The 23,880-nt window shown below is 44.9% G+C and overlaps 2 protein-coding genes across 4 annotated transcripts in view; one reads left to right on the top strand and one right to left on the bottom strand.

Moving 5' to 3' along the window:
- The window catches only part of LOC141059302 (uncharacterized), a 97,980-nt gene extending 79,586 nt beyond the window's left edge, over window positions 1–18,394 (top strand). For 2 of the 3 annotated variants that reach the window (XM_073555631.1, XM_073555633.1), the window contains one exon: window positions 2,451–3,609. In XM_073555631.1, coding sequence (XP_073411732.1) covers window positions 2,451–3,556 — 1,106 coding nt within the window. In that variant the 3' untranslated portion in view covers window positions 3,557–3,609. Of the gene's footprint in view, window positions 1–2,450; window positions 3,610–13,079; window positions 13,485–17,484 lie in introns of those variants that run through there. The other variant, XM_073555632.1, reaches the window with a different exon arrangement.
- LOC141059299 (uncharacterized) overlaps window positions 1–23,880 on the bottom strand; it is a 779,988-nt gene that overhangs the window by 424,232 nt on the left and 331,876 nt on the right. The window lies entirely within an intron of this gene.

The following is a 23,880-nucleotide window of genomic DNA, read 5'->3' on the forward strand; positions in this document are numbered from 1 at the left end:
TACTCGGCTCCTTCCTTCACCCAGGATTGTTGGAAAAGACCAACAATATCACCACCGTGAGTGAGCACAACTGACACACCTTTATTGAGTAAACCCACCTGTTAGTGATTCCCGTGCAATTACACTAACCACCACCGGGGGCAAAACTATCTCAAAAACACCAGTGCAATGACCATACTGGCCACCGGGGGCAAAACTATCTCTAAGCACAAAGCTTAGAGAGAGGAAAAAAAAAAGGTTACCTGTGCTCTTATCTGATATGATCCCGCAAGGATCATGACAATAGGTGGAATAATGTAATCCACCAGCAGTGTCTAAGGTGAAGGAGGTTATCGGAAACCGTTATAGGAAAGGAGCTGGTCATTAAATCAAAATCCATAAGTAGAGACATGAACGAGGCTGTAAGGAAAATGCTGGGAATAAGTATGGAAAAGCATAGCTAATATTCAGTGCACTGAAGTAAAAGGATATTGTATAAAAGTGCCTGGGAGAGGAAGTCCAAAGAGCCCAGATATGAGAAGACTGGATTTTATGTTTTGTTATGGATCTCCTGTTTTCTACAAAAAGTCCAGGGAGAAATCCAAGAGTCTGATCGATTGAAAATAATACATGGTGTTGAAAGAAATGTAATAAAATACGCCAAACACCGGTATCTAGCAATAGTCACAAATCGCTGCAACAGTTATGTCTGTTTTGCATTGTAAAGGAAAATCTCATTGAGTTATGGTGGCTTTATAAGATACATGACATATTGTAGTATATCCTGATATCTTTGTTGCTGCATAACATGGTGTACCATGTGGAGTAGGTAGCCGGGTGCATCCTGTCATGGATCACTTAAAATGCTTAGGCAGTGATGTATAAGGACAAGGTGACCGTAGGGTTAATTACCTGGATGCCTGGTGGCACTAGCGTGAGGCAGCACGTGGGAGAACGCGAACGTGGTCGCAAAGGTTATCCTTTTACTACAGTGCACTAATTATTATCTATGCTTTTCCATACTTATTCCCAGCATTTTCCTTTATAGCCTCGTTCATGTCTCTACTTTATAGATTTTGATTCGGTGACAAGAAAGAGCAAAGTACTGCAGTGCACAGGTAAAGGTCCGAGAGGCCCAGTGCCTGCGCACTGCAGTACTTTTCTCTGCCCTCAACAGTGCAGATCAGTATGCCTGCGCAGGAGTGCGACACGAAGCAAGCAGGATGACATCGAATGAAGATGGGAGGCGCCGGACCCGGACCTGCAACGCCCATCAGACCGGACCGAACTGTCCCCCCAGGTGAATATAATAAAACTTGTATTTCTTCTTTTTCAGGTCGGACCGGGGGCTTACCTACAACGTTCTATAATGCCCCAAAAGGCGGTGGCCGTATCTTATAGCGCCAAAACGAGGTGACAGATTCCCTTTAACACGCAGTGGATGTTGGAGAGTGAAAATTACACATTTGCAGTTTTATTACCCAACACATAGTGCCCAGATTGTGCTCCAGGAGACACACACCATAAATTAAGTGGGTTCTTCTCACTATAATATTGCTAAATACAGGGATCCTAAATGTTGTTTGAGCACACTGCAAGGCTCAGAAGTGAGAGCGGATTTTGCTGGATTGGTTTATAGAAAACTTGTTGCTTTTACAATAGAAACAAAAACCAGCAAATAATTCCAGCGGATGCTTCCTACTTGGCCATAAAATCCATTTTATTTATATCTTTTAAAATAGTTCCATGTGGCAGAAACCCAAATATAAGGAAGACCTAGAAGAAGACCTAGTAAGGTCGAAACGCGTAGTCTGCACGCATAAAGCAGCAGTGTGCCCTTTTTTCTTCTGACCCCCTGTATATATTTGGGTTTCTGCCACATGGAACTATTTTAAAAGATATAAATAAAATGGATTTTATGGCCAACTAGGAAGCATCCGCTGGAATTATTTGCTGGTTTTTGTTTCTATTGCAACATGGGTGTGCCTCTCCCATTACAACTCCGTGCGGCTTCCTGGCAGTGAGCAGAACCACTAAGGACGTCTAACTGGGTGAGCTGGCTATAATTTTTCTTGTTTGTTGTTGTTGTTGTTGTTGCTTTTACACAGCCTTTGAGCCACTAATAGTGTGGGAACCTCTGTTTTTCCATTGACAGATGATGGACCTGAGTGGGGACTTTTTTTTTTTTTGTGAGATGAGAATTGGTATTATTTTTATCTACATAACATTGATTGGTTTCTTTTTTATTCGATATTTGGGAGGCAGAATGAACAAACAGTTGAACACCACACACTACTGGTTCATCCAACAAGGTTTTCTATTAGACTGTGAACTGTCATTGTCTTGGTAAATGAAGTTTTTTTTTTTTTTTACATAGCTTGCCATTTTTATGGACAGTGTAAGTAGAAATGTTCAAAAATATAAAACTCAAGGATATTTTATTAAAAAATAATTGTTTTGTATCTTACCAGATGACTGTACCAGGAGATCAGAGGGACAGCTGACATCTTCAATTTTTAAATCGGATGATCTTGAGATACTACAACATACAACTGAAGTGATTGGTGTTACTCCAGATATACTATCATCCATTCACAGCAAAGATCTGTCATCTGATCCTATGAAACAGGTCCTGTCTTCTGATTCATTACCGACTGCTAAGGAAAATCAAAGTCACAAAAGAGGCATTAAAAAACAAACTGCTCCTAAAGCAAAGAAGTCATTTTCATGTTCAGAATGTGGGAAATGTTTTAGCTGGAAAGGGAATCTTATTATGCACCAGAGAGTCCACACAGGGGAGAAGCCTTTCTCATGTTCAGAATGTGGGAAATGTTTTAAACAGAAATCAAGGCTTGTTAGTCACCAGAGAATCCACACAGGGGAGAAGCCTTTTTCATGTTCAGAATGTGAGAAATGTTTTAAACAGAAATCAGAGCTTGTTACGCACCAGAGAACTCACACAGGAGAGAAGCCTTTTTCATGTTCTGAATGTGGGAAATGTTTTAGCTGGAAACAACATCTTGATAACCACCAGAGAACTCACACAGGGGAGAAGCCTTTTTCCTGTTCAGAATGTGGGAAATGTTTTAACCATAAAGTGCTTCTTGTTATACACCAGAGAACTCACACAGGGGAGAAACCTTTTTCATGTTCAGAATGTGGGAAATGTTTTAAACAGAAATCAGAGCTTGTTTCTCACCAGAGAACTCACACAGGGGAGAAGCCTTTTTCCTGTTTAGAATGTGGGAAATGTTTTCTCTGGAAACATCATCTTGTTAACCACCAGAGAACTCATACAGGGAAGAAGCCTTTTTCCTGTTCAGAATGTGGGAAATATTTTAAACATAAAGTGCCTCTTGTTGCACACCAAATAACTCACACAGGGGAGAAGCCCTTTTCCTGTTCAGAATGTGGGAAATGTTTTAACCGGAAAGATACTCTTGTTGAACACCAAATAACTCACACAAATGAGAAGCCTTTTTCATGTTCAGAATGTGGGAAATGTTTTAAATGGAAAAAAAGTATTGATCGCCATCAGAGAACACATATAGGGGAGAAACCATTTTCATTTTCGTAATGTGGGAAACATTTTACTTGGAAATCAACTGTTAATAAACATCAGAGATGTCACATAGGGGAGAAGACTTTTTTATGTTCATAATGTTGGAATACTTTTAACCAAAATTTGATCTACTTAAAGGGGTTGTCTCTTGTCATTTCTTATGTTTGCTGACAAAAGGATAAAACTAAACTTTATTAATTCCAAATGTAAAACTATACCCATAATTCACCCCCTGAAGGTTAGTCAGAAGGTGACTAACAGAAAAAACATATACCCCACATCTCAGTGTATAGGGTGAGGTGAAGTGTACACACTCACTTTCCAAGCCTCTCATTTCTACGGGTTTCGTCGTCCTCACCAAAAGGCGACTCATCAGGAGACTATTTAATATTGACCTATATTCAAGCGAGACTAGACAAAAAAAAACTAAAATCATGTTATCCGAAACAGCCAGAAAACTAGCCATGTATGTGCAGACAGCAGACTTCAAACTATATACTTCGTAAGTTTATAAGCTACTCCAGTGGCGATCAGTCAGGAATAGAAAGTATGTGAAAGCACAGCATAATTATTGTTTTTCCCCTGTAGGGACTGCCCTAGTTTGGTATTGTAACAGCTGTCAGTTAGTAGTGCAGACAAATTGTCCTAGACTAAACTCAAATTTCAGACAGCCCAGTATATACCACTCAGGGAAAACTTTTTTTTTTAAATCGGATCTTTTTTATTGAAAAACAAACCATGGTTACATACACTTTCCAATGCTGACAGCACACATCAGATACAGCATACAGTATATATCAAGTCGATACAGAATTATTAGGTTGTACCTTTTCCATGTAACCAATTTACCCTCCCTTCCATCCCCCCTTCCCAACTCCCTACCAGAGAATCTCATCTCTATGTCCATACACTCCCATATTCCATCACGTTTGAGCATTAATATGATGTTACCACTAAAAGTTGCTATCGTAGAAAATTTCTCTTTAATCAGCTGATCAGATGGTGATCCTGGAGAATCTAGCCTTGGTCCCCATATCCCTTCATACTTGTGCATCATATACACTCCTTTCTCAAACCAGATATTACTGTTTATCCTCCCCTTCAATTCCCGGGGGTCGGGAGTCCAGCCAATGGAATGCTAGAAGTTTTCTCGCTTGGAATAAAACTCTGCCAATGGCTATAGCCAGGTGAGACTCCGGGTCAGTGCCATCCTCCAGTAGCCCCAGCGCACACACACGAGGATCTACTGCGAGTTGTATCCCAAATACTTTATCCACCAGAGAAAGAACCCCCCTCCAGTGCAGGCCTACCTTTGGACATTCACGAAACATATGCAATAGATGACCTTCCCCACACTCACATCTAGGGCATTTTGCATCTGTCCGCACTCCAATCTTATGTAGGAAGCTGGGGGTCCTGTAGACTCTGTGAATCAGGTAGGTCTTGGAAAGTCTCTGGGCTTCGCACGATGACAACCTAGGAACATTTGCCAGAATCTCCTCCCATTGCTCCCTTGTTATAGGGCCCCCCTCCGACACCCACCTAGAGCACACCTTTATAAGGGGCTTCTCCAACTGGTTTATTGCCATATGTTTATATATACTGGATATCATACCCTTTTTGTGGGTCGCAGAAGTTATATCTTAATCTTTTTGAAGTTGTTGGAAACTTTTAAAAGTAGAATTGTTATATAACTGGTCAATCATACATATACCCTTTCACTCCCAGTTGGAGAATCTCTCCAGTTTAAACTACTCGCTATATTTGGGATTATTCCAGATCGGTGTATATTTTGTACATCCTGAGATGTCCATGTATTTCTTGCCCCTATCCCATACCTTGTACATCAATGCTAAAGTGGGGGCAAGGGGTCCCGAGCTAGGCAAAGTTCCTGCCTCCAAAAAGCACATTGGCAGCATCCATCCCGAACATTGCACCAAAATATCACCCACTTTCCCCATATTCTCTTTACTACCCCACCGTTGGAAGTGTTGTAACTGAGATGAAATAAAGTGCAACCATGAGTCAGGGATCGCTAATCCGCCATCTTTATCACGTTGAAGAGTCAACAGTTTAATTTGAACGCTCTGTTTCCGCCATATTAACTCTCTAAAAATGGTTTGCATCTTACGGAACACAGGAGGAGGAATCCAGCATGGGGCATTGTGTAATATGTACAATAACTGGGGCATTAACACCATTACTCAGGGAAAACGTACCTGCTCCAAAGATCATTAGCAGCTTGTAACTAATGGCCATGCTGCGGTCTGTCAGGAAATGAGTGCAATATGGTTATAAAGACTAGGGATATGTGCAACCATAATGTCTGAGAGATCTGTGCAATTATCAGGGCCGGTTTTAGACAAAGTGGGGCCCTAGGCAAAAGTTTAAAGTGGGGCCCCAAATGCTAACATTGTAAAATCACACATTTAGGTTACATTACATGAGCAGGATGTGGATACAGGTGGCAGAGGGGCCTGTGCTGGCACTGTGGCCCCATATTCAGGGGCCTTATATCAGCCAACGGGTCTGCCACTATTAGCATTACACAGGAGCGTTGCTAGGGTCAGAAAAGATTGGGAAGCCCAAGACAGAGTTGTCCCCCAACCCCGTCTTAATTTTTTTTTAACACTGCAGATAACACAGCAGGGCTCCCAACTGTCCTGGATCCAGCGGGACAGTCCCGATTTTGACACTCCCACCTGCTATCCCAGCCGGGATTGTAGTTTTCCCGAACTGCGAATCAGCCACCACGCCCACCTGTCATTTCAGAAGGGACTGTGTACCGATCGCCATACAATTCCCTCTATGCACAGCACACTCCAGAACAGAAGCCCTCCCTGGCTCACTTGACCAGTCACATGACTGTGACCTCATCCTTTATAACACCAGAGATAGCAGTGATAACTCTCTGAGAACAGATAATGTAGTAGATGTCACCTGCCGTCCTATGTAATACCACAGATAGTCTTACTCTGAAACGCTATGGCTATGTTCACATGCATTTTTTTCAGTAGCCAAAACCTGTTCTATTGGCAGTAAAAATGTTGCATTCGAAACACCTGTTTTTCAGCTTGTTCTTTGTTCTTTACGCTTTTTTCTGTTTTTTTTAAAATGAAGATGTTTGCTTTGTCTATAGTATGTTTAAGGCCACGTTCACACGTTGAGTATTCGGTCAGTATTTCACATCAGTATGCGCAAGTCAAAACCAGGAGGGTGAGAAATCCAGAAGTGGTGACGTGTTTCTACTATACTTTTCCTCTCATTGTTCCACTGCTGTTTCTGCATTACAAATACTGATGTGAAATACTGACCAAATACTGAACGTGTAAATGACACTTAATAGTTTAATTCCCCAAAACCACTTAAAAAATTGCAGCGAAAAATGCCGTTGCAATATCTGCAGCTTTCTTATATTCTCTCATTGCTTTCTACGGGTGAAAACACACTGACAGTAGTGACACGCTGCAGATTTAAGAAGCGCTACAGTCCTGAAATTCAGTCAGAAAAAAAAACAAGCGCATGCAGGAGATTTCGAAAATCTCATATGTTTTGCTGGCGCTTTAAAAAGCAGCTTTTGGCCACGATCATAGGCAGAATTTCTGCAGCTTTTTCTTCTGCAAATAACAAGTTTACAGCATTTTACAGCACAAGCAAAGACTGAGATTTTCCGAGATCTCCTCACACCCTTTTATTTTCTCCTGACTGAATTTCACAACTGCAACGTATTTTAAATCCGCAGCTGCGGTGTCACTTCTTTCAGCAATTTTTTTCACCTGTAGAAAGCAATGAAAATTTTTTAGAAAAGCTGCAAATGTTGCAATCTTGTTTTTCGCTGTGTTTTTGGTGAATAAAACAAACTTTATTAAACATGTACTGTAGACAAAATGCATATTGTAAAAAAAAACAAACAGCAAAAGCTCTAAGGGTCTGTGTGTCCATGGACAGTAAACTCTGGATGCTGCGTACATCCACAGCGTCCAGATGTTACAGCATAGTGGATGGGATCTCTAGAAATTTCATGTCCACTATGCGTCCACATATGCCCGCAATTCACCTGCAGAGACGGACTCTCCAGACCGCAGCATGTCAATTTATCTTGCATAGATGCGAGTCTCCGCAAGAGAAATTTCACCCCTACGATGTATTGGGTGCGATGATTCAACAGATGGCAGCACTTTGGACGGAGCACATGTCCGCTGCGTCCACAGTGCTGCCATTTCCGGATCGTCTGCACATACCCTAAAAAATGGGCGTTTTGAAAGCAGTGTTTTTACTGCCAAGAGAGCAGGCTTTGGCTGCATAAAAAAATGCACAAAAAACGCTGATTCCTATGCACACCTGTACTATATATATGTATGGTTTACCCTTATTATTTCACATGGGAATTAATTTATTTCTATACAATAAATCCCCTGATTCGGCAGACAATATCCCTGTCTTGTGTCACCCAGACAGTAGTGACAGGAGGTCGCTCTGTCATGTTACAAGCAGTGATTAGTGACTGCGGTCAGAGCCGATGCTGATCGCTGCTGTATGTGGCCTTGAATCTTGATCCTGCAGAGACCACAGTGAGTAAATCACTGCACTCTGACCAGTTATTGATGCTCTTACCAGGTTCTGCGACTTCACTTAGGCATATCCATTCTCAGGACAGTGCTAGGAGCAGCCATGATCAGGACTCAGGAGGAGACATACAGAGCTGCAGGCATCTTCCTGCACTGTCACTGTGCTGTTATTGGCCCCTCACTCTCAATTTTTAACCTGACTGCAGGGAGAAAGAGACAGGGGGGCTCAAGGGGCTTTGCAAGAGACACTCCAAGACTTCAGAGCAATGCACAGCATTATTCACTGTTGTACACTATCTGGGCACTACATAAATGGACTGCAGATGCTGGGGGCCCCCTATGTAGGCTGGGGCCCCAGGCTCCTGCCTGGTGAAAACGCCGGCCCTGGCCATTATTTAGTGTAAATATGGAAATTATCTCTGGAAGTTATGTCTTCCCTGAGCGGTATATACTGTATTTTCACATACTGTCTATTCCTCACACTGCAGCGGCTTATAAACTTATGAAGTATATAGTTTGAAGAGATCTGCCAATATGTGGCTAGTATTCTGACACAGGATTTTAGGGTTTTCTTCGTCTAGTCTCGCTTGAATATAGGTCAATATTAAATATTCTCCTGATGAGTCGCCTTTGGTGAGGACAATGAAACCTGTAGAAATGAGAAGGTTGGAGAGTGAGTGTGCATACGCCACCTCACCCTATATACTGAGACGTGGGGTATATGGTTTTTCTATTAGTCACCTTCTGACTAACCTTCAGTGGATGAATTATGGGTAGTTTCACATTTGGAATTAATAAAGTTTTTAGTTTTATCCTTCTGTCAGTGAATCTTCTAATCAAGGGATAAAATATATATATATAATAATTTTTTTTTCTCATTGGACTCATTCTTCATGTTTGGCCTCATTAAAATAAAAACACTCCTCCTCCGCTGGCGCGCCGGCTCCACTTCAGCGGTGTTGAGACTCACTGTCCCGGGGCTTATGTGAGTTTGTCACATCACACGAGCCCTGCGCCCAATCAGCATCAGCTTCACTGTCTCCTCCTTTAGACGTATTGAACATCAACAGGAAGCCAGGGCCGCGGCTGCTCTCTGACTTCCTCACGATGCTCGATTTGTCAAAAAAGTGGGGACAGTGACACCAGCGCTGATTGGGCACAGGGCTCACATGACATAAAATATAGCATCGCAGTTCCGTACGCACTGGTTTACAAATAATAACGAAATGTGACACAGAGTCCAAGGAGTGAAACACAGAAACAAAAGGCAAAATTAAAAACAGAAAAAAGTAATCACATACAAAGTCTTCCGTTCTCAGAGACGACACAGCAGGTCAGGTGTAAATGACCTAAAAAGAAGAATGCACATATCCAATCAGTATAATGAAGCAGAAACCTTCACCATGTAGTATAGTGCATAACATCGAACCTAGTCAGATAGTACTCATCAGTGAAATATGAGAATAAGAAGACGACAGAGCGCTGGGGTTAGAGCGCTGTGTGTATGATGCTATATATGATGTATTGCTTATGTGTGCTAGCTCCAGTCGGGCATAGAGTGACAATATGGACCTTGTTTTCAATTTTTGTTTTTAGATTGTTATATTTTTTTCTCTTTTCTTGTATAAGGTCTCTATCTATGTAAGGAATATATACATTACATTGGCAATAATATTGTCTGTTTATTGTTTGTAGTTCTGATGAAGGCCTGGTGTTGGCCGAAACATCAAATACTTATACACAGTGGATGTACCTTAGCTAATAAAACACTACCTATGTTTTTCTGCAGTTAATCTTGGAGTGCCGAATTTATTTTTGGACCGCTGAAACGGAGCCAGCATGGGAGGCTTGTAGAAGTATTTTTTTGTATTTTAACAGGACCAAACATGAGGAATGAGAAGGGGTTGTCCAACTAGTGGACAACCTGTCTAACCCCTTAACCACCGGTGATTTTTTTCAGTTTTGCATTTGTTTTTCGCTCCCCTTATTCCCAGAGCCATAACTTTTTTTATTTTTCCGTCCACATGGCCAAGTGAGGGCTTATTTTTTGCGGGACGAGTTGTACTTTTGAACGACACCATTGGTTTTACCATGTTGTGTACTAGAAAATGAGAAACAAAAATCCAAGCTTGTTTTTGTTTGGCTTTTTCACAAGGTTCACTAAATTCTAAAACTGACCTGCCATTATGATTCTCCAGGTCATTAAGAGTTCATAGATAAAAAGAACCTAGACATGTTTGGTGTCTAAGCGGTGAAAAAAAATTCCTACCTTTGCTAAAAAAAAAAAAAAAAAAAAAAGAAAATTGCGCCATTTTCCGATACTCGTAGCGTCTCCATTTTTCATGGTCTCGGGATGGGTGAGTGCTTATTTTTTGTGTGCCGAGCTGTCGTTTTAATGATACCATTTTGCAGATGCGATGTCTTGATCGCCCGTTATTGCATTTTAATGCAATGTTGTGACGACCAAAAAAGCGTAATTCTGGCGTTTTGATTTTTGTCTACCTACGACATTTAGCGATCTGGTTAATCCTTTTTTTATTGATAGATCGAGTGATTCTGAATGAGGCAATACCAAATATGTGTATGTATGATTTTTTTTTTTTATTGCTTTGATTGGGGCAAAAGATTTGAACTTTTATATTTTTTTATATTTTTAAAATCATTTTCTTTTACTTTTGGCATGTTTCAATAGTCTCCATGGGAGACTAGAAGCTGCCACAATTCGATTGGCTCAGCTACATAGTGGCGATGATCAGTTCTCCTCTATGTAGCTCAATTACTGACTTGCTATGAGCACTGACCACTGGGTGGTGCTCGCTGCAAACCTGCACTGACAACCATAGAGGTCTCCAAGAGACCTCGGGTTGTCATGCCGACACACTAGTGACCCGCGATCACGTGACGGGGGTCACTGGTGTGCCTATGTCTGGCGCGATTGCCGGAAGCGCCATTTAAATGCCGCTGTGAACGGCATTTAATTAGTCAATAGCTGCGGGTGGATCGCGATTCCACCCACGACTATTGCAGGCACAAGTCAGCTGTTCAAAACAGCTGACGTGTCCCAGGAAAGATGTGGGCTCACTGCCAGACCCCACATCAAAGGGAGGGAGTCCGACATCGGAGTACCATTACACCCGATGTCAGAACGGGGTTAAACATCAAAAATCCCACACAGAGAGAAGTCATTATCATACCTAAAGTGAGAAATGAATGACAGGAAAATCGTATTTTGTTGACCATCAAAAATAACTCAGATGGGGAGAACCTATATATATTATTGACAAATTGTACCAAAACATGATGCGCACGGCGTGCGATCAAGGATGGAATATTATATGGGAGTTTTGTAGGAAAAAAAAATACCAACAGAAAATAAACTACCCAAAACAAACCTTTATCAGTAAAAATAACTCCTCTTTATTAGGTAAAGTATTAAAGAATTGCGCAGTTTTCCAATTCCCATAGCGTCTCCATTTTTCATGATCTCGGGTGGGGTGAGAGCTTATTTTTTGTGCGCCGAACTGGCGTTTTTAATGATACCATTTTGGTGCAGATACGATCATTTGATCGCCGCCTGTTGCATTTTATTGCAACGTTGCAGCGACCAAAAAAACAAATTCTGGCGTTTTGACTTTTTTCTCGCTACGCTGTTTAGCGATCGGGTTATTTCTTTTTTTACATTTATAGATCGGGTGATTCTGAACATGGCGATACCAAATATGTATATGTTTGAATTTTTTTTGTTTTATTTTGAATGGGGCGAAAGGGGGTAATTTTTAACTTTTTATATTTTTTTACAAAAAAAATTTTTTTTTATTTTTTTTACTTTTGGCATTGTGAAGACATACAGAATTGTATCTTAATTAACCAGATGACTATTTTTAGCAAGCGTAGAATAATAGAATGTTATCTTTATTTTGGCTTTCAAATTTAATTGATTTCTGGTTGGTCAAGAAAACAGACTTTTGTTTGTGTAACAAGGTAATATTGACTTTTATTGTGCGCTTATCCTTGATCACTTGTGATGTTTGCTGATATACTAATTATGCATTGTGCTATGGAGCCAGTTTGTTGACTTCTAAAGCAGAGAGGGAAAAACTAGTTTAAATAATCAAGTAATGCTGTTTGATCTCATCTCCATTCTTACCCTTTATGTAATTACTGAATGGGGGACACTTGTTAAGTCTAAAAATAGGTTACATGCCTCTGTAGAAAGAGACTGACGCTCCAGTGATCCCGACAACGATACGACCTGGTAAGGACCATTGGTACGTCGCTACATAGTCGCTAGTAAGCTGCCAAACAGGCAGATCTACTCAACGACGCAGCAGCGATCCGTGAAACGACCTCGGCGGTCGTTGGGACCTTGTCACACAGCATCTATTGTAACGACTCAGACCTCGATTAGCGTGCTTCAGCGTTGCCTTTTCTACGCCCCTCTGGTCCGATTGGTGGCCACTACTGCGCTATCATTCTCTGATTGGGTGACCTCATCATAAAAGACAACGTAGTAGCGCTCCCATCCATTGTTCCTGAGCGTTGTGGATCGTATTATATGGTCCCGTGTGAGTCGCTAGTGCGTTCTTCGTGGATTTTACTACGCGGCTTGCTTCAGCGTCCCTGTCTGATCTGAGTCGCTACAGCACTATTTATTCGTGGATTTTCCTACACCTTCTGGTTGCTCCGTCTTGCAAGGTAGGCATTGTTTGGGGTGTCAAATTAGGATCTTTGTTGCGTTTCCTTTTTTAGGTCAGCTATCTATTCTATTTAGTCATAACTCTATTCAACATTGTGGTCATGATTTAACACTTGAAAGCCTAAAGGGGGGGGCTGCTTGGCTTCTATCTGTGTACATACGCTTTGGCATGGGCAGCCCAACAAACACTAGTGCATTTCAAACGTGGATTTTGAGTTTTCTAAAATGTTACATGTATTGTGCCGTTCTCAACGTTTGCTTTTATTTTTTTCAGATGTCCTCCGATAGACAGGAATTTATTCGTGAATTGATTGAAATGTATCGCTCCCTGCCCTGCCTTTGGAAGATAAAATCAGCGGACTACAACAATAAATATAAAAAAAAGGAGGCTTATGAAAAATTAGTTGCCCTCTTCAAACAGCACAATCCGAGCGACACGGTGGATGAGACTGTGGTGAAGAAAAAAATTCAGTGCCTACGCACTGTCTACAAAAAAGCACTAAATAAGGTCGAGAAGTCCACAAAGTCTGGTGCCGGGACAGAAGAAGTCTATGTGCCCAAGCTATGGTACTATGACTTGATGGCCTTCACACGTGACCAAGAAATACCACGCCCAATGGCATTGATGATGCCTGAGGAAGAAGAGCCAGAGATCCGGCCTGACTCCCCTGTCGGAGATGTAAGTACCTTATTTGCATCCCTCTATATAGCATTTAAACTTAGTATGTAGGTAGGGGGTGGACTGACCTATGGACCTGTCTGATAAAGAGGGAAAATGTAAAAAGTGATGTGTACAATGCTTTATTCTGATTTGAATGTATATGTGGAGGATAACAGCTAGAATTAGTGAAAGATGGTGTAGTACCGGGTTTTGGCCACAAGATGGGGACATAGAGTAGTGAGAAATGGACTGAACAGCAAGCTTTAGGCTAGGGAAACTGCAGAATCTTGGTGGGTGGAGTTACGGGACTGGGAAGTGGATTTCCAGGATGAGGAGATGAAAGAAAGGAGAGTCCCAGGGGCAGGGCAGACACCCAGGAGGAGACATAAGAGAGAAGAGCTCAGGAGAGGACGGAAAAAGGAAGAGCTCAGGACAAACAGAGGAGAGAGACGGAGACTCGCAGGGGGGTAGCCCTGATAGGACAGCTGCTGACGAACGGACGCCTGGGGTACCGGACGGCTGGACACTGAAGGAGCAGTAAGTGTCACAGCGGGCAGCCACAGTGGAAGAACCCAGGGGTCTTCGCCAAACAGGAGCAGGGAGGACGTGACAGGTATCCGGGCCTAGAAGCAGAAGCTGTCGTGTTTGCTGTGGATGTCATGGAGGATACCCAATAAAGTGGACCTGTTTGAACAAGTTTCTGCGTCTGACTTCAGTATGTTCCGCAGCCGAAAGTGACCACCCCCTAGTTGGCACATGTACTACAAGTGACGTAGTCGGCAGGATCATCACCGCCAATACACCAACGCCAACGGTGAGACTGCGCCGAAGATTTAAAGGACCTGAGCTGAACAGGTTGAAGATTGTGCCTGAGTGGATTACAATTTGGGACTGTGATTGGGATTTCTGGATTTGACCAGGGAAAGCTGAGTGCCGCTGCAGGAAAGCTGGCTACTCTGCTGCATCAACAGACTGCAGTCAGGAGGTGAGATCCTCAACAGTCGGACCTGCGGAACTGGGAGAAATTACAAAAACAGCAAGCTCTCACCCATCCTGAAGAACTGCCGCAGATGGAGTCTTCGAAATCTGAACCTGCAGCCTTGGAGCTGGATCACCTAGCGGAGGTGCACCCACATTCTCCACCGTCCACGCCGGAGTCGGAGACAGCACGGGAAGCGTGACCCGCTTTTCAGCCATTGGAGCAGCCGTTTCTGACGTGTCCTGCAGAACCATCGGGCCTGGAGGCCGGTCCTGCCGGACGGCGGGATTGAGAACAGCAGTGGACACCAGGCGACTGGACCGGAAGCAGCAGAGGAATGGCAGGGCCCTTTCCGCTGGTGCGGGCAGATGACAACGAGCCCGCCCAGCAGGTGGAGGTCGGTGACATCTTGGAGGCTCCGGTCGCTCGGGCGCCCGAGTCCCCGGAAGAGCAGCCGGAAGGAGGCCGGGGAAGGTGAGCATCTCCTCGTCCTGGCAGCACCGCAGTCAGCCCCCGCTTCCCCGCCTCGTCCGGACGCTAGGCCCAAAATCCCCAATAGTGATTTCCAGCCTCTCCACCCGGCCTCTCATATGCAGCATTACCGGCAGGAGCTGAGGGCCAGACGGAGCGGAACCACGACATCAAAGGGGGTGATTGCATCCTTACCCCGGCCGGTGGTGGACCGCATAGCCTCAACGCTGTCCCACCGCAGGGACACGATGCCCAAGGTCTGCATCACCGGGCTCCCGCTCAGCGTCCCCTGAAACCACCGTGCCCTCCGGAGAAGATGTCGGTTCCTGTGCAGAGGCAGCTGAGGATGCCTCTGCCCCTGTTTCTTCCCCCTCGGTTTGGGGGCTCTGCGGTTGCAGAGTTTTCTTCTGCCCGAGGTAGGGCCCAGGTCTCCCGCAGGGATGTGGCCCATGACGCACGCTGCGGAACTCTCCGTTTCCCCTTCTTCCCCATCTACTGCATGTTTATACCATCTATGACTGCCCCACATTCCCCCCCAGGGTAAGGAACCCCTCAACACTCGTCTGGAGGGTCCATGATGGTCTGAGACCTGAGGAAAATTGTTGGGAGGGCGCCTGTTGCATTCCTGTAGCAGAACTACTACAGGGAAGGTAGACATTCATGACCCTGGAACTGGCTGTCATCTTTGGGCTCCGTGGCGGCAGAGTTCCCTGCGGCCGGCAGCCATGGTCGGTCAGCAGGGGGAGACCCGGAGCACTGCTGAACCATCCGATTGTGGAACTGCTGTGCACGGTTGCACAGCCTGGGGACTGTTCCGTGTCCCCTCAGGGTAAGAAAAAACCCTGGCTCCGGCAGCATGGACATACGTTGTGCTCCCCACAAAGGAAGGAGGCGCACCAATGTTTGAAGATATTTAATAATGTGTGAGGAATGTTTGATAAATGAGGTTAGAGATGTCGAAATGTTGAAAATTTAGCAGATAGGCTGAATAGTTTAAATGTTACCAGATGAGTTGGTAGAATTGTTATAATGAAAATATGTTCAAGAAGGAGGTCCAAAATGTGAGAAGTGGAAAAAAAATGCCAGCCATAACTAATTACAAAAGAAGGTACAAGATGATTTATGGAATTGGAACAGGCAGTGATCCACAGGTCAGGTCCTAGGTGAGAGAATACCCAAAACGAAGGAGGGGGGGAAATGGTGACCTGGTAGGACGGAGCCTTGGTCATTTTGCCTCAAAGCTGAAAACGGTTCTGAAAGTGAGAAAAGTGGGGGAGAGCACCCGTTAAGGAGTCCAGGTGGTCCGACCCAATGAATGGAAATTGTCATAGAGGCGTAAGCGCCTGCGGGTAGCTGTGAGCTACTCGGAGCATGATTGCTCCTGACTCCGTCTAGCATCCTGTGTAGTGCTAGAGGGCTCCGAGCTCTGCTCGGCAACTGGCCACACAGACAAAAGAAAGTGGGAAAGTACTAAAAGGGAAAACGTGTACAGGATTGTTGGGGACAACAATGGTCAAAGGAAGGAAGTATGTCGGGGGTGGACTGACCTATGGACCTGTCTAATAAAGAGGGAAAATGTAAAAAGTGATGTGTACAATGCTTTATTCTGACTTGAATGTATATGTGGGGGTAACGGCTAGAATTAGTGAAAGATGGTGTACCGGGTTTTGGCCACAAGATGGGGACATAGAGTAGTGAGCAAAGGACTCAACAGCAAGCTTTAGGCTAGGGAAACTGCAGAATCATGGTGGGTGGAGTTATGGGACTGGGAAGTGGATTTCCAGGATGAGATGAAAGAAAGGAGAGTCCCAGGGGCAGGGCAGACACCCAGGAGGAGACAAGAGAGAAGAGCTCAGGAGAAGACGGAAAAAGGAAGAGCTCAGGACAAACAGAGGAGACAGAAGGAGACTCGCAGGGGGGTGGCCCTAATAGGATAGCTCCTGACGAACGGACGCCTGGGGTACCGGACGGCTGGACACTGAAGGAGCAGTAAGTGTTGCAGCGGGCAGACTTGGTCGGGGGAAACGCTGTGGCCGTGGGCCTAACGGCAGCCACAGTGGAAGAACCCAGGGGTCTTCGCCAAACAGGAGCAGGGAGGAGGTGACAGGTACCCGGGCCTAGGAGCAGAAGCTGTCGTGTTTGCTGTGGATGTCATGGAGGACACCCAATAAAGTGGACCTGTTTGAACAAGTTTCTGCATCTGTCTTCAGTTTGTTCCGCAGCCGAAAGGGACCACCCCCCAGTCGGCACACGTACTGCATGTGCATGGCATAGTTGACTAGAAAATAGTAACTCCGGTTTTACATAACTTTTGTCATCTGCAAAACTAATCCCCTCCAGTGCAGATAAGTATACTCCTTTACTTGTTTCGGCCCACTCAGTTTTCATACTGTTGAATGCCATTTCATATCTTGTAGTACTAGTCCCGGCCTCACATTTGTTTCCAGTGTACGCTTGTGACTGCTGCTCCTCATATCCAATGCAAACGCATTACTGTATTTGGGTGTTGCTGTATGATGTGCAAAAAGTTTTGTTTTTTGCTTTAGCATGCATTTTCTGTTCACACAGGAGCATTGTGAAGCTTTGTCAACACCAACATGCGGCAGTGATGACATCGCCAGTACGGCAATCAGTACTGAGGAGGCTAGTGAAGAAGCTGCACCTTCATCTATACCTCGGCGACTAACATCATGTCGCAAAAGAAAGACCCCCATCTCGCCTTCATCCGAGTTCATTGAACTGGCAAAGAAAGTTTTAACCCAGCAGAATAAACCCGCCGTTAGCGGCTTTGCACACTATGTTGATGACAAACTTTGTACGCTGGATGAAGCCCAAAGGATGCATGCCGAAAGAGTAATGTTAGAGGCATTAAGTAAAGCGGCAACGGGGAAACTGACTGACACGTCTTCTGTGTTCGAGAGAAATCCGGGTTCACAGTACTCATGGACACCTATACAAGAGCCTCTTGACAGCACACCGAGGAGGGGGATTGAGCCTCCGCAAACCTGAACCTTGGGCCCCCACAGTATCCCATGTTACCTCAGGCTTCCCAATTTTTTACTCCACCCAGGCAATGATTTAACGATTCTGACTCGTATTACCAACAATTGTAGTTTCAGTGATGTTTTCTTTTGTTTACTGATAACTTTTGACATGTTGTGTTTATTTTATTGTTTACATATTTTTGACTGTAATAAAAATGTTATTTTGCTTCAAACTTGTGGCCTGCTTTACTAAATTATGCATCCAGTTATTAGCTGGTCTACTAAGGCGGGGCAATGGGCTGGGTGGAGGTCAGGTCAGGGCCGCCATCAGGGCAGTACTCGCGCTAAAGATGCCTTGATATAATGGGTGTGTTTTTTTTGTTTTTTTTATTTAAATGTATATTTGAATTTTTTTGTTTCTTTAAAGGGTTTTTAATGCTGTGAAATAAGTTGACACTGCAGTGGATATAAACTAATAAATATATATTTGTTTTATGTGTGTGTGTGTATATGTGTGTATGTATGTATGTGTATATATATTTATATTTATCTTTTTTTTTTTTTTTTTTATGTCAACAATTTTACATTTTTACAAACAAAGCAAAAACAATATTGCTATTGTTGGATGACACTCTGTTGGGCTGCCAAATACCTCTGCAGCATCACTCCATGGTAGTGCATAGCTGCCATCATCCGCCTGTGTGATGCCAGCAGGTCCTGTGAGTTTGGGATTTCTGTTGAGGGAATGGTAAAAGTTAGCCAGGCAAATTCGGTTGCAACATCTAACTAAAGGTACATGTTTGTGGTTTAACACTTACGGTTTTGGGGCACCCCTGTTTCCTCAGATGAGGAGCTGATAGCCCAACCTGATCCTGTGGCACCACTGGCTAGGGAAAAACACCAAACTTTATATTACACGACAGCCCTCCATCCTTCTAACACCCAAATATCCTTTCCAACTTGTAGGGAGCTTATATTATGTGCTTCAATTACCGGAAGCCGAGCCAGCACCAATGTCACGGAGTAACGCTGGAGAGACAGCATCTCTGGGTGTAGATGATGATGGCCCCAAATGTGGAGGCGGGGTAGCTGCAGGAGACGGGATTGCAGCTTGGGAAAGGGGTAGCAGCTGGAGATGGCTGTGCTGGTGGAGACGGTGTTGCTGTTGGAGATGGTGGTCCTAGAGAGAGGAAAAAAATGTTACTGAGCGGAAGACTCCTTCAACTTGATTTGTGTTTTTGGGGTGGGGCTTTGGCTATTTTAAAGTGTTCGCTACTGTTATGTGTTATGCTATGGAGCATGGCGGGGAGGGTTCAGGATGTCAGCAGGAGGCGGGATAGGAACCACGGGGCGGTGATAACCAACAAAACAGAACCTCTCCAGATTCGCTCAACAAAACTCACCACGATCCCTTCGATTTTGCGCACAGATGCTGGCGATGCACTCACTGGACCGGAAGTGCAGGTCCGCCAGCTTCTTCCGGATCTGGGTCGTGGAGAGCTCGACACCAAATCGACGGGCTAGGCCTCTCCAGATCCTCCGCAGCACTTTACGTTTGTGGAGCATGGGATGTTGATGGAATGCGCATTCATTGTCACGTGCATCCACTTCCCTGACTAGGAATCGCACCTCAGCATCCCCCCATGGAGCAGAACGCCTGGCCACCATCTTTTCACAGCTATGGGCACCACACCGCATCAGCGACGCCCACCAGAGCGTCGTGACATCACGACGTACGTTCGCCGTTGGGGACGCTAATGCGTCATCGAAGGGACGCAACCTTAAATTTAGCGTATCTGCCTGATCGGAGACGTAACTGCGTTTGCAAAGTGTCGCTTCCTCTATACAGCGTCTATGGTGAGATGGGAACGCTGGTGTGTGCGCCGTTGCTGTTTTGTATGGGTCTCTATACATCTAATTGTTAACATAGGTGTATAGATGTTAAAATAGGTATATATTTGTATGCATATTGGTATGTACACCATGTTCCTAATTATTATTCAATTGTTGTTTTTCTCTTTTTTTTCCCAAACGGTTGGTGCAAATGACAGTCAGTGTAATAAAAGTCATCACGCGTTAGAGTATATATCGAATTTTAGCAGCTGCTAAAATATGTATATATTATAGAGAGTGCACAAAGGGCTGCACATGTGTACGGCCCTATTAAAATCAATGTGGCTGCCACACGTATGCTCATAGCGGAGCGCTGCGTGCATGGGCCCTTATTAGTGAAAGAACAATAAAGCTTTTGTAAAGTAAAACGTAAAGTTTATTACAGAAATCATTACAGATGATGAAAAATAAATGTATAAATGTGGTCAGTAGCCCACTAGATCTGATGCTGCTAAGTAACAGCACTAGGACCATTAAAATATTGGCAGTAGTTGTCTCGGCAGGCCTTCGCATCATCCATGGTTCTGCCGTGTACAACTGGTTGAAGTCCTGCAATTGCGGGATCATTTGCACGCCAGTCACCGAGCACTACTTCACCATTTGTTTGGTTGTCAGAGTCCATGAAGCCAGGCGGACTGTACGCATTTGCATTGCGCCGCCGAAGGAAGTTGAGCAGCACGCAACAGGCCAAAACTACAGAGTCTGTAGATTCAAGCTTCAGGTTACTAGGCGTGTGGAAAGCTCTGAAGCGGTTGGCCATGATGCCAAAGGCATTTTCTACAACCCGTCATGCCCTTGACAACCGGTAATTGAAAATTCGTCTTTCCTCCGTAAGACTTTTTGGGGGGTGCGGTTTTAGTAGATTGGCATGAAGTGGGAAGGCTTCATCGCCGACAAAAACAAAATTAAGGTTGCCTGTTGTCTCCTGGTTGGGAGGCAAGTGCAGGTCAGTTGTTCAATCGCTCTCAAAAACGTGTGTGCTCTAAAACAGCACCATCAGAAACCCTGCCGTTCATGCCAACATCAACATTTATAAATTCGTAATTGGCGTTAACAAGGGCCATCAGGATGACGCTGAAATAGCCCTTATAATTGTAGAAATAGAATCCGCTGTGCGGGGGTTGAGTGATCCGCACGTTTCCCGTCCAAAGCCCCACCACAATTGGGGAACTGCCAAAGCTACTCAAAATCTGAGGCAACATTTTCCCATTCCGCCTCCGTTTTGGGAAACTGAATGTAGCTCCGTAGACTGCGGACAATCGCATTACATGTCTCCGGAATTAAAACGTTGAGCAAGGACCTTGAAACAGCTGAAGAAAATTTGTAGGTCTTGCAGTGAGCGTCCGGTGGCCAGGAATCGCAATTTGATTGCCAATCTTTGGTCTGCCGGAACAGCGGCACGCATTGCTGTATCCTTCCGTTGAATAAGTGGCTTAACACTTTCCAGTAACAGTTTGGAGGATTCCTCTGACATCTGCAGATAGTTGCGGAAATCATGGATTCTTCTCCTGAAGCTCTCTTACAAGTTGCATGTTGGAGAATTTGGACCTCTGCTCCAGCCATTCTCTGGTCCACATGCGACCCTTTGTTTGGAACGCCTCTCTAGCATCCGTGCCTCATCTTGTTGCCGAGCTCCCTCAACCAGCAATGCAGCAACCACAACAGCTCGCTCCGCGTCTTTCATGATGTGCAAACTGCAAAACAAAAGGTAAAGATGAGAGAAGTTTCAACAAAACAATAACTACATGTTAAATGTTATGATTGCATATAATTGATAGCTGACGTATAAGTAATGGAAACGCTACAAAGATCCTACAATGGCGGGGGCAATAGTGTTTGTTGGGCGGGGCAGGAAAACTAAAATGGCTGCCCATGCCAAAGCATATGTACACAGATAGAAGCCAAGCAGCCCCCCATTTGCTTGCAAGTGTTAAATCATGACCACAATGTATAATAGAGTTATGATTAAATATAATAAATAGTTGACCTAAAAAAGGAAACGCAACAAAGATCCTAATTTGCAATCCTAACGATGCCTACCTTGCAAGACGGAGCAACCAGATGATGTAGTAAGATCCACGAATAAATGGCGAACTAGAGACTCAGACAGGGACGCTGAAGCAAACCACGTAGTGAAATCCACAAATAATAACGCACTAGCGACTCACATGGGAACGCTGCAGGAATACCGTATAATACGATCCACAGCGCTCAGGAACAAAGCATGGAAGCGCTACTATGTTGTTGTCTTTTATGACGAGGTCGCAGTAGTGGCCACCAGTCGGAGCTGAGGGGGCATTGAAAAGAAAAAGCAAAATCACGCCTGCGTCGCTGAGTTCTGAGTCGCCAACGAGGTTGCTTGTCGTTGTTGTTATGGCGTCAAACATACCAATGCATGCTGGCCAGCGGGATGCCAGCGATCAAAAAGTGTCCCAGGACATTCGAGCACGATCAGCGATATCCAGCAGGGGGTGGTCGCCGCTATGTGTCACATGTAGCGAGATCACTGTTGCGTCACAAAATCGGTGACTTTCCAGCGATCTCGCTAACGATCTCGCTATGTGTGATATACCCGAGAGAGAGACAGCCAGAGAGATTCTGCCAAGACATCCATGCATCCAAAGGACCAGAGACAATACAGCAGCAATTTTACATCATGGCTCCATCACAAGAGACACGGATCTATCATTCTATAGGAAACAGCCTCTAGGGGTTGTCAGCCTCGTAAGAATACAGATCTTTTCCAATGACCATCGCTGAACCATGGAAACCTTTGATGTGGGTGAGGATGTGAACCTCAGATCATCTGGCCTTGTACCTTGAATGGACTGTGATCTTCCTACACTTGTCGATACCTTTTCTCTGTGTGCGTGCCACAGGTGGGGTAGCGACCCTGGGAGCTCTGAAGTCATAGCTACTACTATTCCGGTAAGTCAGCGGAAGGGTGAGACTCTGTAATGTGCACCATCTTGGGTATTTTGCTGGGACTGTTCTATGTGTTATCTGCCTGTTTTGTTGTTCAATAAAGCATTGCCACACTGTTTTACTTTCCCTCCGTGTTGTCTGAGTAGTGTTTTGCCAATGTTAAAAGGAGAGTGGGAGTTCGGCGGCACGATCCCTGGTCCATGCAGTTTTGGCTAGCGGACCCCCCATGTGTCCACAGACATGCTTCAATAGTCTCCATGTGAGACTAGACGCTGCCATAACCCGATCAGCTCTGCTACATACAGGCGATGATCAAGAGCGCCGACCACCGGGCAGTGCTCATAGGATCCGGCAGTGACAACCATACAGGTCTGCTGGAGAACTCTGCTGGTCATGCCAACCCATCGGTGACCCACGATCACGTGACGGTCACCGATAGGCGGGATTTCTGGCCCATCATGTGCTGGAAAAGATGTGGGCTCAGCACCGGAGCCCAAATCAAAGGGAGAGAGTGCGACATCAGTGTACATTTACACCCGATATCGGAAAGGGGTTAATGGGGATTGTTTTTTACAGAGACAGAAGTGGTAATCATGTATACATACAAATAATTACAAATATATACAGCTTATAATGTGAAATAGTATATAGTTAAGAGAAGAAAATATAATGTGTGTAAACCATGTGTAGATATTAGTGTTGAGCTTTCCGATACCGCAAGTATCGGGTATCGGCCGATATTTGCCGTATCGGAATTCCGATACCGAGTACCGATACTTTTTTCGTATCGGATACCGGAATCGGAAGTCCAAAATGCAATGAGCCACTTTTGTGGCTCTGATTGGCTGCCGAAATGACGTCATCATGATGCGCTGTCTGTGCGCATCATGATGAGCCGTCAGTTCGGGCCTTCGGGGGGGCTGTGCCGACTGTCCGGGGGTCTGTACCGGCCTGCCGGTGGTCTGTGCAGGCTCCGGTGGTCTGTGCCGGCCTGCCGGGGGGCTGTGCCGGCCTGCCGGGGGGCTGTGCCGGCCTGCCGGTGGTCTGTGCAGGCTCCGGTGGTCTGTGCCGGCCTGCCGGGGGGCTGTGCCGGCCTGCCGGTGGTCTGTGCAGGCTCCGGTGTTCTGTGCCGGCCTGCCGGGGGGCTGTGCCGGCCTGCCGG

Source organism: Dendrobates tinctorius, unplaced genomic scaffold (genome assembly GCF_039654945.1).
Source record: "Dendrobates tinctorius isolate UK_male_01 unplaced genomic scaffold, ASM3965494v1 ptg000226l, whole genome shotgun sequence".
NCBI lineage: Eukaryota > Metazoa > Chordata > Amphibia > Anura > Dendrobatidae > Dendrobates > Dendrobates tinctorius.